The sequence below is a fragment of the Cololabis saira genome, chromosome 13 (assembly GCF_033807715.1).
Source record: "Cololabis saira isolate AMF1-May2022 chromosome 13, fColSai1.1, whole genome shotgun sequence".
Classification (NCBI taxonomy): Eukaryota; Metazoa; Chordata; class Actinopteri; order Beloniformes; family Belonidae; genus Cololabis; species Cololabis saira.
Window position 1 is genome coordinate 37,184,817 of NC_084599.1, and position 17,831 is coordinate 37,202,647.

General features: G+C 41.3%; 1 protein-coding gene across 1 annotated transcript in view; it reads right to left on the reverse strand.

The window, feature by feature from the left end:
- The window catches only part of tns3.2 (tensin 3, tandem duplicate 2), a 106,443-nt gene that overhangs the window by 28,589 nt on the left and 60,023 nt on the right, over positions 1-17,831 (reverse strand). The window contains exons 16-17 of the mRNA XM_061738998.1: positions 15,396-15,504; positions 15,236-15,301 (exon numbers count right to left, since the gene is read on the reverse strand). Of these exons, the coding sequence (XP_061594982.1) occupies positions 15,236-15,301; positions 15,396-15,504 (175 nt within the window). The remainder of the gene's footprint in view (positions 1-15,235; positions 15,302-15,395; positions 15,505-17,831) is intronic.

Consider the following 17,831-nt stretch of genomic DNA (forward strand, 5'->3'; position numbering starts at 1 on the left):
TAACGATTTTATGGCTCCAGAAGCCTTTATTTGAAGTATAGACGAGAAGGGGGGAGAGAGAGAATGGGGAGGACATGCAGCAAAGGTCCGCAGGCCAGGACTCCAACCTGCGACGGCTTCAGGAGGACTTTAGCCTCAGTACATGGCTCGCTTGCTTTGACCACTGTGCTGCCCAGCGGCCCGAAAATACACCCTTTTTTAAAATCTAATTCCTACGGTGGCCGAGACCCGCCATTGCTGAAAATTAAAGAAAGACTGCAAATAAAAAGAAACGCAGCTGCAAATAAAAGAAACGCTTTGCAAATAAAATAAACGCTGCAAATAAAAACAAACGCCGCTGCAAATAAAAGAAACACTGCAAATATAAAAAAAACGCCGCTGCAAATTTAAAAAAAAACGACGCAAATAAAAAAGCCACAACGGAAGTGAATTACCTGGGACTATTTTTGCTGATGCACCAGTGTTTTTACGTGAGAGGAGAAGAAGAAGACGAAGAGGACGTAAGTGAAAAGGAAGAAAAAAGAAGAGCGAGGAATAAGAAGAACAACAAACAAAAAAATAACTGAAAAGCTTAGTGTTCAACATCGCTACGTGTAATTTTTAATGTGCAACACCGGTGCATCGGCAAAAATAGTCCCCGGTAATTCACTTCCGTCAGCGGGATTTATTTCATTTGCAGCGAGGTTTCTTTATATTTGCAGCGTTTCTTTTATTTGGAGCAATGGCGGGTCTCGGCCACCGTAAATTCCAGTGTCTGAAAAACAAAAAGGATTAAAAAAATCATGTAAAGCTACAGCACACAACTACACTGATGTTACCATCGCAGAAATCAAACTGCAACCACCCAAAGTATTAACTACCTGTTACACGAGTCCAAACCTGTAGAACCTGGAACTGATAAAACAACTGAATTAAATGTAAAACAAAAGAAATCGCTGCTCTTTTATGCAGATCTGGGCTCGCTCTGAGGAAGCACCACTGGTTTATGTTCAAGTCGTGTAAAACCTTTTCCAGATGGCAGAGACTCATGTGGGCACGTCTGCCAATCACCGCCAGCCCAGAATACACACACTTTAGTGAGTTATGGCGATACGGCTCAGACGGCATGCTTGCATGCCTTCATGCTCAGTACGGCGATAAATCCCGTCACTATCATCACAGGATCACGGACCATAAGTAAGACGGCGTGGAGAGAGAACCAGGAGACGGCAGCCCCTCGGATGCTTCGTGGGACAAAGAAACACTTTGTGTCGTTCGGTGTGAGCAGACAATGCCTGCACGCCTGCGTAATCGGAGCGATGCACTTGTGGTGTCGCAGGACAGACGCTCCGCACATCGCAGGAATGTGAGCGCGAGCATCGCCACTCTGCACACACTCGGCCTCGCTGCACGTCTGCAGCGCGTTACAGCTGCTCGCAGCGGTCGCATTCTGCAGATTCTCGGGGGAAATGAAGGGAAGAGGAGGAAAACAAAGGAGGAGGAGAACACCTGCTGCGAAACACAAAAAAAGCATCTAAAAAAGTCCTGCTCCTCATAGTTCCAGGTTTGTTGATATCAACTCCGTTTCCTTACTTCCAAACGAAACACTGACCTCAAGCCTGAGTTTACGATCGAATCGCCGGTTTCCTGTTTACAAACAAGCGAGGAGCAAACAAGGACATTTTTAGAAATGTCTGTTTTCCGGCATAAATAGGATCCGAAACATCACAAGATTTTCCCACAAGTGCGTTTAAAGAAAAGAACTGAAAACAAGAGATGCTAGTCTTATTATTCTGGACTGCAGCAGCATCGATGGAGCATGTCGTGGCTTCAAAACAACGTATTTAACCACAGCTACGCTGCGTCATCTGCTCTACATCACCTGAATCAAGGACATGACCCCACTTAACAAATTCAAATTCATTACTGTATGAATCTCTTATTTTGTGCATAGTATCATGACAGCAAGGCAAGTTTAATTGTATAGCACAATTCAACACAAGGTAATTCAAAGTGCTTTACATCAACATTAAAAGCGGCAAAACACAATTAAACAGTTAATAACAAATAAAATGAAATAACATGATTAAAAAAAGAGGAAAAATAATAAAAAGCACAAGTTGTTAAAAAGTAAGGGCAGTAGAATACAGCAGGTACATCTCATTCTTACAATGGCAAGAATTACGTTTCTATACGGTCAAAATGTACAAAGACCGGGTCAAATACAGTATTACAAAAGTAATCTGTAACAATTCGTAAGGTGAATTAAACCAATTTGACAATTCTATTCCACAATGCCTGTTTCCAGGTCTTATTTCACACAACTGACGAGAATTACGTTTCTATACGGTCAAAACGTACAAAGACCAGGTCAAATACAGTATTGCAAAAGTCTTAAACTTTTTTCCTTGTTGCTTTAAAATACGAAAGCCTTTCACTGAACATCTGCTTCCACAGTTTAAAGAGTTCATGCAGGATTAGAAGCACGATGAGAGTATGCAGGTAGACTTTCATAAAGCCTGTCTTAATGCCAGTGAGGATTTCACGCCTGGGCCGCTGGATGTGAGCGGTGGGTGATCTGTGGTTACATCATCCCAGCGGAGGATGTTTCCCAGCTGCCACCTCGGCCCAGACGGTCCGAGACACCTCCTTCATTTTTCATGTGGTGCCCTGCAGCTCGCACACCTGGATCTGGATTTACAGATAAAACTACAGGATTTGCAGTGATACACTTTCAGCCAGCGTGCATAACTTTTGGACTGGTGGCGAGTCATAAGTTTGTCTAGTTTTTCAGCTCGACTGCATGTCCGATGAGCTGAAATTAAAAGAGGATGCACTCGGTTTGTCATTTTTCCTCCATCCTGGGAATCTGCACCCAAAATATCCTGAAATATGAAACCAAAATTCTGATATTCAGACTTAACAAGCCAGAAAATTGGGCTGAAGTGAGGCGGATCCCTGCATGGACCCGTGCAACTGGACTGAATCTGGCCGTCCCGCTGTGCACAGCCCAGTCTTGGACCCAAAATCAGTGGAAAATGCTGCATTACAGTGAAAAAAAAAACAAAACCAAAGTGTAGAGAACGTAAAGAATGTATAAGAGCTGTGCGTTTGTCCCAGTTTGCTAGCTGTTATCCATCCTGCGTCTCCGGGATTCAACAGGTCAAGATGGAAACAAATGGATCTGCAGGAACTTCCACATTTCTACGATGGTTTCCCAACGAGGAGATTAAAAAAAGCAACAGAAGTAAACTTTTGAACATGCTTTGTAGAAGTATTAAATGAAGTATCAAACATTTCCAGCGACTGCTTGACTTGAGGAGCTGCAGCTCTTTCCTGCATCAGCTGTTCAGCCTGGTCCTCCCCGGCTCATCCCTCCTCTCACTCCTCTGAGAGTCCCAGCATTTTTCTGCAGGGAGGACGATCTGGTAGGTGGGTGACCGTAAATCAGATTCCTCCGTCAGGGAGGCGCTCGGAGCCACGGCTTTATCATCTCGGGAGAGGAGCAGCTGACGAGGGAGCGAAGAATAACAAGACCACAAACAGGGTGAAGGGTAGCAGCGAACACAGCCGAGAAACGTCATCACCGAGGGTTTTAGTGGAGCCTGAAGTTTCCTGGTAGTCCATGAGAAGGCTGTTTCAGTCAAATTGAAACATTAAAAAAACTTCTAATGTCCAAATTGTGTTTATTGTTAACGTCAAATGATTTGCCCAGATACCATATGAATACACAAGAACCACGCGTATGTCTCCACTACTGCAGATTCTCAGGTCAAAATACAAATTCAGAAGCGCACCTCTTTACCAAAAAGATACAAAAATGAATAACAAGCTTTCTGTCATCAGAACGATGCCCCATCGGGGGGCAGAATTCAAGTAACTAAAAAAGATCTTACAGCGAAACAACTCCATGAGAATAGATCAAGAATATTTCAGGTGTGTTTTTGTTTCCTTTCATTGGGTTTGTAAACCATCCATCCATCCATCCATCCATCCATCCATCCATCCATCCATCCATCATCCATCCATCCATCCATCCATCCATCCATCCATCCATCATCCATCCATCCATCCATCCATCCATCCATCCATCCACCCATCCATCCACCCATCCATCCATCCATCCATCATCCATCCATCTATCTATCCATCTGTCCGTCCATCCATCCATCAATCCACTTCTGCTCATCGGTTCAGGTCAAGGGGGGAACTAACACAAGCAGAGAAGCCCAGACCTCCCTCTGCCACGCCTCCTCAACCTCCTCAACCTCCTCCACTTCCCATTGATGGGTGAACAACGTTCAATAGTTCTGGTTCTTGCAAAGAACCCGTTTTGTCATCTTTGTGTCCAGTTATTCCAACAATGGACCATCATCCTTTGTGGTTCTGGACAAACGCCGGTTTATGGCGTCCTCGTCTCCGTTTCTCTAGATCAGAGGTCGGCAACCCGCGGCTCTAGAGCCGCATGCCGCCCTAGTGGCTCCTGGAGCTTTTTCACAAATCTTTTACCTTTTTTTTTCTTCTTTTTTTTCCTTTTTTCATCTTTTTTTCTTTTTCTTCCTTTTTTCTTTTTTTCTCTTTTTATTTCTTTTTTTCTTCTTTTTTTTCTTATTTTCCTTTTTTCTTCAGTTTTTCCTTTTTTTCTTCTTTTTTCTTTTTTCCCTTTTTTTCTTTTTTCTCTTTTTATTTCTTTTTTTCTTCTTTTTTTTCTAATTTTCCTCTTTTTCTTTTTTCTTCTCTTTTTCAACATTAATCTTGACATTTCGACTTTTTTCTCGACATTTCAACTTTTTTCTTGAAATTTTGACTTTTTTCTCAAAGTCTCAAAAAAAAATCTTCCCCCAGTTCTAACTAATATAGAAACATGCAGCATGTGTTCCTTCATTCTAAGGCTGATACAACACTCTTTTTTGCGGATCCAGACATATTTGTTTTTTGTGTTTTTGGTCCAATATGGCTCTTTCAACATTTTGGGTTTCCGACCCCTGCTCTAGATGCTACTACCTTTGACGTCCTGCTGCTGCCGTTTCTCTCATCAGCTGTTTCCTCCCCTGGTCGGTTGTACTCAGGTCACGTGATCATCAAATCCCTCCCATTAGCGGCCGTTAGACCTGACGCGTGGTCAAGATCAACCTCGACACGCCAGATCTGCGTGTTAAACGCGGGGTATACGCAGATGGAAAACGGGGCGAGGACTATTCAGTCTCTGGAGATGATTGTACGAAGGAGGAATTTTCAATAAACAGTTAACCAATCAGAGCACGGCAGACGGGCTTTCACCTCCGGGCATCAGTACCACTTAACTAACGAGACTACGTCCAATAAAAACAGCAAACATCCGTGACATAAAAGACTCTCTCACTCATGTTCAGTGCTTTTAAACAAACAGCACTGAAGATAAACAGAAACACCTGCCGTGCAGCAAAGATAATCCTCAAGCATCTATACTTCATGAAAATAGAGACTTCTTCTGTGGTGATTTTTATATCCCCACAGCTGAAAGAGCAAATATTTCTCCAGACTACAAGGTTGGTAGAGGAGGTCTGGAACCTCGTGGAGCCTCGCGGAGCCTCCCGTCTCCGGTGCATCTCTCAGCCGGAGGACCAATGAGTAGGCCTGTGTTGAAAAAATCGATTTCCCAATTCTAAATCAATTCTCATATTAATTTCTAAAAATCGATTCATATGTCTAAAGATACATTTTTTTGAGGGGGGGGGGGTTTCTTTTATTTATTTATGTGTTTTTTTTTGTTCATCATTACATTACAACTTTTGGTTATTTTTTTGTTTATCCCCCAAAAAGGAATGTTTTGTTGGACACGAGAATAACTGGTGCCATGTTTTTGCCTTTAAATATGTTTAAAAAGGTCTGAAAACATTAAAGTTTTCAGTTAAAATTGCATAAATTGTCTATATTTCATTACTTTATATACTGCCTTGGGGTTACATTTGCAAAAAATGATAAAAACCAAATGCTCAAAAATTAAAAACCAAAATAGACAAAAATAAAACCGATTTCATCCGTCTCTGTTTCCTCCCTGGATCTGTTTGGTAATTCTGACCCACACGATGTTTCTGAAAGCAGTTCTATCAGCATTCTGGGAGCTGATTGGTCCTTGCAGCATCATTAGCTGCCAATACTTGCTGTTTAATCTCAATATAATACTAGTATTAATATGTTGCATAACTTCACAGTCATATAATTCATGCAACAGCTGAAAAAACAGTTTTAATAACGCTAACCCAAATCAATATCGGAATCAAATCAAATCAAATCAAATCTTGATAATCGATTCTGAATCTTAAGAATCGGAATGGAATCGATTCTTGACATTTGAATCGATCCCCAGCCCTACCAATGAGTCTTGGGTCAGGACGCCTAGCGGGCCACGTCTAAGAACCGTCTGCAGGGATGCACCGAGGCGAGGATGCATCCTGATCCAGACCTCCACCTCCGCTGGCTCCTCATCCAGCCCCTGCATCATCACCATGACATCACCACAGTTCCCCTCCACTGTTCTGTTGAGTCTCAAAGAGGCTCTGACGGTGCCAACACAGACACGCTGCAGATCACCGCTCTCAGAAACACAATCCTTGCTTGTTTTGGATTTTTTTTCGACATCTTCCATGTGGGGGGTTTATTTTCTGCATCTCTGTCTTTAACTTCTCGCAGTCCGGCCGCGGTCCGAAGCCTCCCAGACAGCAGACGTCCTCACGGCCTGAAAAACCCTCATCCATACGAAAAGTTGACAACTCCTATTGTAAATGATCGCTAAGAGTGTCTTATTTTCATTTACCTGAGAGGATTTACTTGGAAATCCTCCCACTGGAAGTGAAACTGACCCTGATTTTGGGAAGAGAGTAAATGTCTGATCACACGACTAAACAATGAGCTAAAACTTACTACACAAGCCCTTCAGGCCACGCTAATCATTCCCTAGATCCAACAAATGATCTCAAAACTGAGAACAAGATAACTTCTGCAGCAAAAGTGGGAATAAAAACCCGTTTCGTACCGTTAATTGTGTTTCATTGGCCGTGACATCTCGGTAGCCTCCAACTCAAACAAGAGAAGAGCTTCTCAATGCAATCAAGGTCAGTGGAGCAGCGAGTGGGAGGAAAAAAGGGCTCCCTCGGTTAACCGCCGATACCTCAGTCTTTCCTGACGGCACGGTGGAGGCCGGGGGAAGAAAAGAATGAGCCTTTAACAGGATGAGATCATGAACGCAGCAGTGGAACAAACCACCTCACCATCCCATCAAGATGTCAGGCTGCAGCCGCGGCAGCAAGATCAACAGCTCCGAGTGGCTTTTCATGCACGAAAAAGAGACAAAGAAGTGAGTTTCTAAAGGAGGAGGGTGTAGAAATACCACCGAACTTAGTGGAAATACCAGACGCATGTGTCAAACTGCATGTATGCATTTTTTTTAAAACACCAAGGGTGAGAAAATACAGCATAAGCTGAGGAAAAAGGTGATTAATGACCTGCAGAGTGGGCACGTACGTACCGAGAGACATGGTCATGATGGTGGCGGGTGCAGACCCCGCTGGCTGTTTGCAGTTTACTCCAACGGCTCCCGGGTCTCTCACCTTCCTGTCCTACAGTCTGCAGCTCTTCCTGCCGCCTCCCAGCATGAATGAAAGCCTCCCTGTTTGCAGGATCCTCCCCCCCCGCTCCCTCCTTCACTCCCGTCAGCTGAAGTCCACTCGCCGCAGGGGCTGGTGCTCCTCGTTTCAGGGAGCCCACGGTCTCCCGGCCATCCTCGCTCTGTCGCTGCCCCCCAGACGGAAAAATAAGTTCCCTCGGCTCGTTCGTGGCTTGTTGTGACACTCGCTCGACTTCTGGGTTTGTATGGAGGGAGGGACAGAAGGAGGGAAGGAGGGAAGGAGGGAGGGAGGAGGAGGTGGTGAATGGAATTTCTTCCCCCTCCCTCCCTCCTGGCCCTCGCTGACCAGCGAGCATTGTTCCTGCCGGGTCGCTGCCAGCACTTTCCCCCAATCAGAGTGGATTCCAGCGAGGTCAGAGGTGGCATGTGGCCTTTTATGGGGGGGCGGCGGGTCCGGCGGGGCCTCCGAGGCCTCTCTCTCTCTCCGTCGGGGCATGTGTGTCCACTCCCACCATCTGCTCTGCAAAGGCATGCAGACGCGCTCGCGCCGTCTCCTGCCGTGTGCATCATCGCTGCACGCTGTAAATTACCCCGTAAAGCTGTTGATGAACTGAGAGCTGCTGGCTTCACTTTATTTAAACCTCCGTCGCAGGACTCGAGTGTCGGCCTCGTCTCTCTGCGCTTCTGGTTTCATTAGAGTAAAAGCAACAGGTCGTGCATTTATTCCAACCCCTGTTAAAAATGATGAAGTATCTCTCTCTTTTCTCTCTTTCTTCTGCCTTTTTATTTATTTGTTTTACTTTTTCTTTGTTTTTTTTTTATTATTTATTACGGAAGAGTATTAGTCATGCAGGAGAAAAAAATATTTGAGAGGGGAAGATTTTTTTTTATTGTGCACTTCGAGAAAAAAGTCGAAATATCGAGAAAAAAGTCAAAATGTCGAGATTAATGTTGAAATACAATTTCAACAATAAAGTTTTAACTTTATTCACAAAATTTTGACTTTTTTCTCAACATTTCGATTTTTTTCTCGAAATTGTACTTCAACATTAATCTTGACATTTCGACTTTTTTCTCGACATTTCGACTTTTTTCTCAAGATTGTACTTCAACATTAATCTCGACATTTTTACTTTTTTCTCAAAATTTTGACTTTTTTCTCGTCATTTTGATTTTTTTCTCGTCATTTCGACTTTTTTCTCAACATTTAAATTTTTTGTGCATAATGAAAAAAAAATCTTCCTCTAAAATATTATTTTTATTTTTCTCCTGCATGGCCCTAATACTCTTCCGTAATTTTTTTATTTATACTGTGTAACTTTAATAGTTAATCCAAGATTTTACTAAGAATTTTCAGTTATTTATCTATCATTATTAATATTATTTTCGTTGAATTGTGTAATGTTTTGTCCTTAAATTAAGATAAACATCCTAGCAGGTAGATTGTACATCTTTTTCTCATTCCATCGAGATGCACAGTATTTTTATGGTGTCAAATATCCTATATATTGTTGATTGCCATACAGAAATAATATGATACTCAATGTAAATGTGTCATTGATTCCTGTTCTACTGTGCTTTACCCCCTACTTAAAAAAAAGTGATGAAGTACCTGTAGACGGGTAATTAAAGACACCTCTCTCTGCACGGCGTTCAGACTTTCTCTCGACCTCTGACCCCCGGAGATCAGACGGTCGAGTATTTATCTGAGTGCAGCATCTGCCCCAAGCTCAGCTCGGTATCCTCCTCCACATTCCTCCCTCCGAATCCCGCTTCCGCTGGGCCGCCGGCCTCCGTGCATCGCTGTTTGTTTTGATTCGGTCACGAGTACACAAAGGAAACGCTCTTATGTAACATTCGAGCGCCACGGAAATGAAAGTGCACGAGTTCAGGGACGGCGGCCGGGTTCATCCTCGGACAACTGCAGCTTTGCAGTGGCCGGGGATGAGATCTGAATCACGTCCTGGGGGTTAGCGTTTAACCCCGCGTGACGTAGGAGAGTCCCGTGGAACCAGAGCCAATCAGAAACCAGCTTTGGCTTCGTGCACATGTGTGGTTTCCAGACGGTGAATCAGCTGAGTGATGGAACCAGCCGCATGCTGAGATCCTTATCAACATCCCAGAGTCATTCAGGCCAAAACAAGATGCTTTCTGTGATCTGACGTCTGTTTATCAGTAACTGAGGGAGAAAACCCTCCGGGGGCTAATGAAGTGAAAAGCATCGTTTAAGTCCGGTAAGAAACCTGTGAAACCTTCCTGAAGACCTGCGTGGAAAGCAGCGGGGCTTCCGGTAATGTCACCTCCCATTCCAAAGGCCTCTGCAGCTCAAACTGTCCGGTGGGGAGTTTAAGAAAGTTTAAGAGAGTTTAAGGGAGTTTAAGGGAGTTTAAGAGATTTTAAGGGAGTTTAAGGGAGTTTAAGAGTTTAAGGGAGTTTAAGGGAGTTTAAGGGAGTTTAAGAGAATTGAAGAGAGTTTAAGAGAGTTTAAGGGATGTCAAAAGAGTTTGAGAGTTCAAGGGAGTTTAAGGGAATTTAAGAGAGTTTAAGAGATTTTAAGGGAGTTTAAAAGAGTTTAAGGGAGTTCAAAAGAGTTTAAGAGAGTTTAAGGGAGTTTAAGGGAGTTCAAAAGAGTTTAAGAGAGTTTAAGGGAGTTTAGGGGAGTTTAAGGGAGTTTAAGAAAGTTTAAGGGAGTTTAAGGGACTTTAAGAGAGTTTAAGGGAGTTTAAGGGAGTTTAAGAGAGTTTAAGGGAGTTTAAAAGAGTTTAAGAGAGTTTAAGAGAGTTTAAGAGAGTTTAAGAGAGTTTAAGGGAGTTTAAGAGAGTTTAAGGCTCATAAGATGATGGCATGTGAGATGTCTTGGCCACATGACTCCGAGAGTGAATAGAAACTCAGGGGAGGAGAAGCAAAGCTTTATCTTTTATGCTTCTCTGTTTAACATTTCTTTTGCCTGCTGAACACAGACGACTTCTGTCACCCCTTCCATCAAACCATCTATTGATAGATAACGTGGGCATTGTTGTCTTTAGAAAGAGAAAGGGAAAGAGTTGAAACCGCCGCAATATCTGAGGAATGACATCTTCTATTTAAAGGTTTTTGTCTGACATCAAAGCAGAAGACTGAGAATCTGCAGCAAAAGCTTCTCTACATTTATATGTACAGTACAACATGTATAAGGCACTTAAAACCCTTAACTTTTTTCAAAAATCGGAAGTTATGTATGAATGTTGTTCTTACTGACCTTGAACCAGTTTTATCTGGAACAGTAAGCTCAAAAATAGTGCAGTTTTAGTGACTTTGGTAGCGAGGTCTGATCCATTGAGGATCTGACCGTTCAGACACATTAAAGTCAGTCCATGGTTGGATACGGGTTGCACCATCAAACAACGTTGGATAACTAATTATGTAGCTGCAAGCAACCATCATCCATCATCTAGTCAACCTTACCTTACTGTAATTAGACGTCAACGTCAAGTTTTTAGAGAAAACCCAATTTTCAAATCTATATCATAATCCAGTTATAATCAAATGTTAGAATACAACGTTGTTCCAACCTCACACTAAACTTCAGGTTTCTGCTATCGCTGGCAACGATGAACCAATCAGAGAACAGGACGTAGTACGATGCTTACCTCCACTTTTTATTGGTGGATTTGTGGGAGATACATTATTTAAAATGTGTATTTTTCTGTTTTATTTACAACTGAACGATATTCTGAGTTATTGTGAATAAAGTTGGACTTACCAGACGGTTTTGTTTGGCTTTATATATGTTTTATCATGCGTCTTATAACCCGGTGCACCTTATGGTCCGCAAAATACAGTATTTGTTATTTCTGACTTGCTGTTTGATGATTATATTTGCTTGTTTGATGCGTTAATTCATTATTAATTGTTTTCTAACTTCAATATGCTGCAGAAACATTTGAATCTTAAAAGTCCAGGTAAAACTCAGTAAAGATCGATGCTCTTGGAGCCAAAACCAGAAACACTGATCATCCTTCTACAGTAGTCGCCTCAGTTCTTCAATGAAGTTCTGTTAAAAACAATAATGTACTTAATTGCTTTATGGTTCATAATTGTCCTTTAGTGGCTTTGTCAGAGCTGCAGCTGCTCAAACTGAAACCAACATCTTTACCGCTTGTACTTTGCTCTTCATTTCCTGAATTACAGACGTCTGAGGGCCGGTTTTCTCCTCGCTAAGCCGCGATACGCAAAAGGTCATATTCCAAAATACAGAGCCAAAGTACTTAACTTAAGTACTTTGGCTCCGTCCCACAGAAGCACGAGTGGTTTGTCAGCGTCGCTCCTCCACAAACACACGGCGATCCTCTTTAAGATCCCTCTCTTTGATCGTCTCCCAGTAAAACACATAACTACTCTGTTTTTAAGATGCTGAATAAACATGGATGGAGTTCCTGTTTACTCTCGGCGTGGAATTTGAATCCACAGCACGTTGTGTAACCTACTCAGACGAATCCGTCTTCCATTTTAATGCTTTAATTGAGCTCACAGCAACGCCAGCGCCCGCTGATAGCACGGCGTTCAGTCTGAGAGGGCGTTCTGGTTCCGACCCGCCTGCAGGCCGCAGCAGCAGTCTGGGCTGAAATTAGCCGACTAATGACTGAGCAAATAAAATGAAAATGATTTTCTCGCTGCGTCCAGACGGATCGTTTCCCAGACCGTGGTCTGAGCTTCACGTGGGAAACAGGAAGCTGTTGTCTGACCCGCAGAGAAGCCACGGCGAAAGACATCTGATGCCTTTTGTTAATTCTTCTCTGATCCGTCCAGCAAGGAGAGAGTCAGGTGTTTGTGTCACGTAATAACCGTCCTCTCCTCCCTGCCGCCTCTCTGCTCTGGTGAACGTGTTTACAGCAAACAGGCAGATTCGCCCTTGAAGAACAAACCCATCACAACAAAACGCCAACATGAACACCGCCGGTTCAGTTACAAGCTTGTATTCAACTGCAGCTCAATAACACAGAGAAGTGGATGATGATGTTGAACTCACTATAAATGTTTCCATCCATCAGCTGAGATCAGATATGTGTGGCGACTGCACTACCGCTATTTCTACACTATAGGAGGATTGACTCCAGTGCTTTTAAGGATTGACACGACTACTAACTAGTCCCAAAGTTCTCTAGCAGAATAACCAGCTCCAACACCCCCCTCCACCTCAGAGAAGGAGGGAATAGGAAATGTTACTGAATTAAAATTAATTTTAAATATTAAAGATTGAAATTATATTATTTACCATTAAAGTAGCCAGATTACACCAAATATCAGCATCATATCTGGCTGTTATAAACACAAAACTGTAATTAAATACAGACACACATGCAGATGCACCCAAACATTAAATCAAATGCAAAATACCAATAGTTTACTCTTCGTGACGGTCTGTCCGTCCACCAGAGAGCTGTTAAAGCTGCTAAAATAGACAGTTTTAGTGGATTCTGGCAAAATGTTATTTCAAACTTATTTAAATTTTTCATCATTTTACTCTTTTTTTATTTCATTGTATTCTTGTATTTTGTACCCATTTTATTCTATTAATTTTATCTTTATATGCTTTTTTTAAGCTGTTTTTTAACTGTACAGCACTTTGGTCAACCTTGGTTGTTTTAAACTCTATAAATAAAGATTGAGTTGAGTTGATATAAGTAAAAGCCTTTTGTGGCATCAAAGTAATATAATCATATTTTTGAAAAAAATAGAAAAAAAGAAAAAAACTCAAACAAATAAAGAATTCAAATGTCACGCAATAATGAAACTTTGCGGTTAATAAATCATCAAGAAGTAAATTGACGCATCAAATTAATGAAAACAACTATAAATAAAGATTGAGATCAGTCGAGTTTGCACTGAAGGTGAAAATAATCAGGAAGGTCGTCCTGGTTTGATGCAGCAGACCTGCAGAGGACGCAGCGCTTGCATCCCCTGCAACATATTACGAAGCTAATGTTTTTTTAGTACTTTTATCCTGAATCCTGAATGGAACAGCAGAAATCCGTAAACGGGTCCTAAAGTGGATCTGACTTGATGTTTCTCTGATTTATTGGACTTATTTGGATTTTTGGTATCTTTACACATTTACTAAAGAAATATGGGCGTGGGGTATTTAACCTCTTTGATTTTTTTTTATGTCAGTGTCAGATGAATCTGACCTCTAGCAGGCGACCACGTTGCAAACCACTGCACATAACTCCATTGTATGTAAATATGCATCAATAAATGTGACTCCAACTGTTGAGAGAAATCGTAGTAACTTTGTGCTGCAGCTGTGAGGTGCAGATCTGCTCCGGCAGGATGTTCCAACAACAAAAGACCCTCCCTCTGCTCCCGTCCCTCCCAGAACAGGACGCTGGTGGACATCCTGCCAGCGGCGGGCTCTTCCTCTGTTACCGACCGCCGACTATTATTAGCCCACATCCAGCATCAGCTGCCCTGCTCTTCTCAGAGTACCCACAACCCATTTCCTCAAGTTATATTAATGTTGGATCTGAAATAACGAGGGAACAAAGGAGTGTGTCGGCTCCTGACCACAGTGGAATTACCAAAATAAATGTTGTGTTACCACAATAAAAGCCTTGTTGTCCACACATTAACCCATGAGCAGCAGAGTACAGGTAGGTGTGTGTGTGTGTGTGTGTGTGTGTGTGTGTGTGTGTGTGTGTGTGTGTGTGTGTGTGTGTGTGTGTGTGTGTGTGTGTGTGTGTGTGTGTGTGTGTGTATTATGCCAGGAGGACATTCCAGCCGACTCTTGAACCTCATCCAGCAGGAATCAGGAGTGAAAGCGGAGTTTTCGCCGCTGACATACACTCATACGAGCAGTACTGGAGTTGAGGGGGGATGAGGGGGGATGGCATCCCCCCCTGAAATAAAAACGGTCCAAATCATCCCCCCTGTAAAACTGCCATCCCTCCTTTCCATCCCTTATGTCATTTCATCAATGAATGTGGTTTTACTGCTATTTCAACATTTAGAGTCATCACCAGAAAAATAACTTATTTGACCATTTTCACCTGTTTCAAGTAAATTTTCACTTGAAACAAGTAGGAAAATCTGCCAGTGGGACAAGATTTATCTTCTTATTACAAGCACAAAAATCTTGTTCCACTGGCAGATTTTTCTACTTATTTCAAGAGAAAATCTACTTGAAACAGGTGAAAATTGTTGTTTTTTTCCAGTGATGAGTCTTGTTTTGAGTGTAATAAGATTTTTTTTACTAAAATGAGACATTTTTACTAGAAATAAGACAAATATTCTTGTTAAGATTTTGAGTTTTTGCAGTGATCCATTTTACTTATCCTGTGAAGGACAGAGTCATATTGATAAGTTCAGAAAACTGTTTTTTATTGTTGTGTTTTGATGTATTTGATGTAAGCCCAGTGGATATTTAAAGCTTACAGAAGGCTGCATTTAACTGCTGCTATGTCATTCCTGCAGTATTTCTGCAGGTGTTTTGGTCACTGCTATTATTTGTAATATATTATATTATTTGTAATCAGCACAAATTATCTGTCCCCATATGATAAAATCCACCATCCCCCCTGAATTATTTTTACAACTCGAGTACTGCATACGAGGCCACACACACACACACACACACACACACACACACACGTACACACTCGTGGGAAAGCGTACCTTGTGTCCAGCTCTGGTCCCACTGCCCCCCTGTCCTGAGCCCGGAAAGCTCAGAGAAGTTTTTCACTGGGAAGAGGAGGAGGAGGAAGACTCTGATAAGATTTTAAAAATGCAGAAAAACATCCTCGGCCACAGCCGTCCATCTGAGTTTATCTCTCACCGTAGGGCGTCGGGGGAGACACTGGGAAGGCTGGGGTAGAGAGGACGATGCGTGAGGCGTGGACTTGGCTGTAATGGTCCACGCTGTTGGTCTTGGTGAGAAGCCCATGCTTTCAGAAAGAAACACAACAAGGAAAAGAGTGAAGAGCAGGACTCTCTCTCCCGTTCCCGTTCAAACACACACACCAGCAGAAATCAGTCTTGTGATGCCTGAGCGGCTGCAGCCTGTTTTCATGTAAACAGTTGGCTCTTTCATACGAGAGCAGGAAGCTCAAGACTAAAGTTGCTTTAGTCAATGAAAATTATGACTAAATATCGTCGTCAACGAACCTTTATCACCTGAGGAAAACGAGACGAGACGCAATGAAAATGCTGGTCATGTGATGATAACGATAATTAAATATATAATGCAATATCATAGAGGAAAAACGAGACTTAAATGTAGATAACATTATGGTGTTTAGAGTAATAGTTTAGTGAGCTGTATTCTCTTTTTTTTTTTTTTTTTTTTAATTTATTCTTTTTTTATTTTCTTTTTATTTATTTATTTTCTATTCTTTTTTTGCGTAATTAATTCTTATCCTGCTATAATTTTATATCCATTTATTTTTATTTTATTTTTATGTTTCTATTTTGGAGGGGTTAAAAAAAAAGGGAAAAAAATCTTTGACTTGTGATTTTCTTTTAGTGATACTTGGTACACTACGGTCACTGAATGTAGTGATCTTTCTATTGGTTTTTTTTCTTCAAAGTAGTTATGAAGATGTATGTACCATTGTTACTTTGGCTATTGATCTCAATAAAAAAAAAAAAAAAAAAAAATGTAGATTACAAAATAAAAACTGCTAGAATGTGTCTTCATTTTCGTTGACCAAAACAAGACGAAATATTGTAACAAAGATCCTTATTGTCCATGTTTTCAGTAGTTTTCTCTGGTTTAATGTCCATGTTTTCAGTAGTTTCTCTGGTTTAATGTCCATGTTTTCAGTAGTTTCTCTGGTTTAATGTCCATGTTTTCAGTAGTTTCTCTGGTTTAATGTCCATGTTTTCAGTAGTTTCTCTGGTTTAATGTCCATGTTTTCAGTAGTTTCCTCTGGTTTAATGTCCATGTTTTCAGTAGTTTCTCTGGTTTAATGTCCATGTTTTCAGTAGTTTCTCTGGTTTAATGTCCATGTTTTCAGTAGTTTCTCTGGTTTAATGTCCATGTTTTCAGTAGTTTCTCTGGTTTAATGTCCATGTTTTCAGTAGTTTCTCTGGTTTAGTTCTGCTGGGTGACGTTAGTCCTCAATCCCAGTCGCTGCAGCAGGAATCAGATCCAGAAGATGCAGCTGCAGAGTTAGAGGCTGATGCCGTTAACGCAGAGCTCTAGTTAACGTACATTAAAAACAAAGTTACATAGAGAAACGCAGGGATCTGCTCTGGGGCTGGAGAAGAAGAAGAAGAACCATCTTTGGATCCACTTTCCTACATAGACGTGGAAAAGAAAACCCAATGTGTCGTCGAAAAAGAAAAAGATGGGGAGAAACGCGGAAAAAATAAATATGTTGTAAACTCAAATTAGAGTCTTCTGTATCTGGAATGAATGTATTCTTGAGTCTATAAGGTAACAATAATATAATAATAACATAACGCTCACGTCGTTCATTTATTCATTAATTTGTTCAATGTAATGTTCATTTATAAAGCCATTCTGGGTAAAATTCCTTCTTATTTATCTTCTCTTTTAACATGGAAACAAGGAGGTTATGATCTCCGCTCAATGGACATTCTGCATTTGGTTGTTCTAAAAATAAGAACGGAATTTGGGAAGAAAGCTTTTAGGTTTTCAGCACCAGATGCTTGGAATAAACTTCAACCCGAACTGCATTTACGAAACCTGTGACTGAATTTAAAGCTCTGATGAAAAACATTGGAGTTCAGACTGTCTGTATGCAAGTGTTTTAATTCATTATGTTTTTATGTAATTAATTTTGTTTTTTATCTTTTAATTCTGTAACTATGTTGCTGCTATCTTGGCCAGGTCTCCCTTGTAAAAGAGACCCCAGACCTCAATGGGTCTAACCTGATTAAATAAAGGCTAAATAAAAATAACCTTGTTTGAATTGTAAAATGGGTTTGGCTAAATACAATCTTTGACTAAAACGTGACTTAAATGGTCCTGGACAATTCTGACTAAAAAAAGACTAAAATGCTCAGACTTTTATTCGACTGAAACGTCACGACTAAAAGGAGAATGAACGTGTCTAAAACCAGTACTCAAGTTGTAAATAAAAGTCAGGGGGGATGGTGGATTTTATCATATGGGGACAGATAATTTGTGCTGATTACAAATAATATAATATATTACAAATAATAGCACTGACCAAAACAGCTGCAGAAATACTGCAGGAATGACATAGCAGCAGTTAAATGCAGCCTTCTGTAAGCTTTAAATATC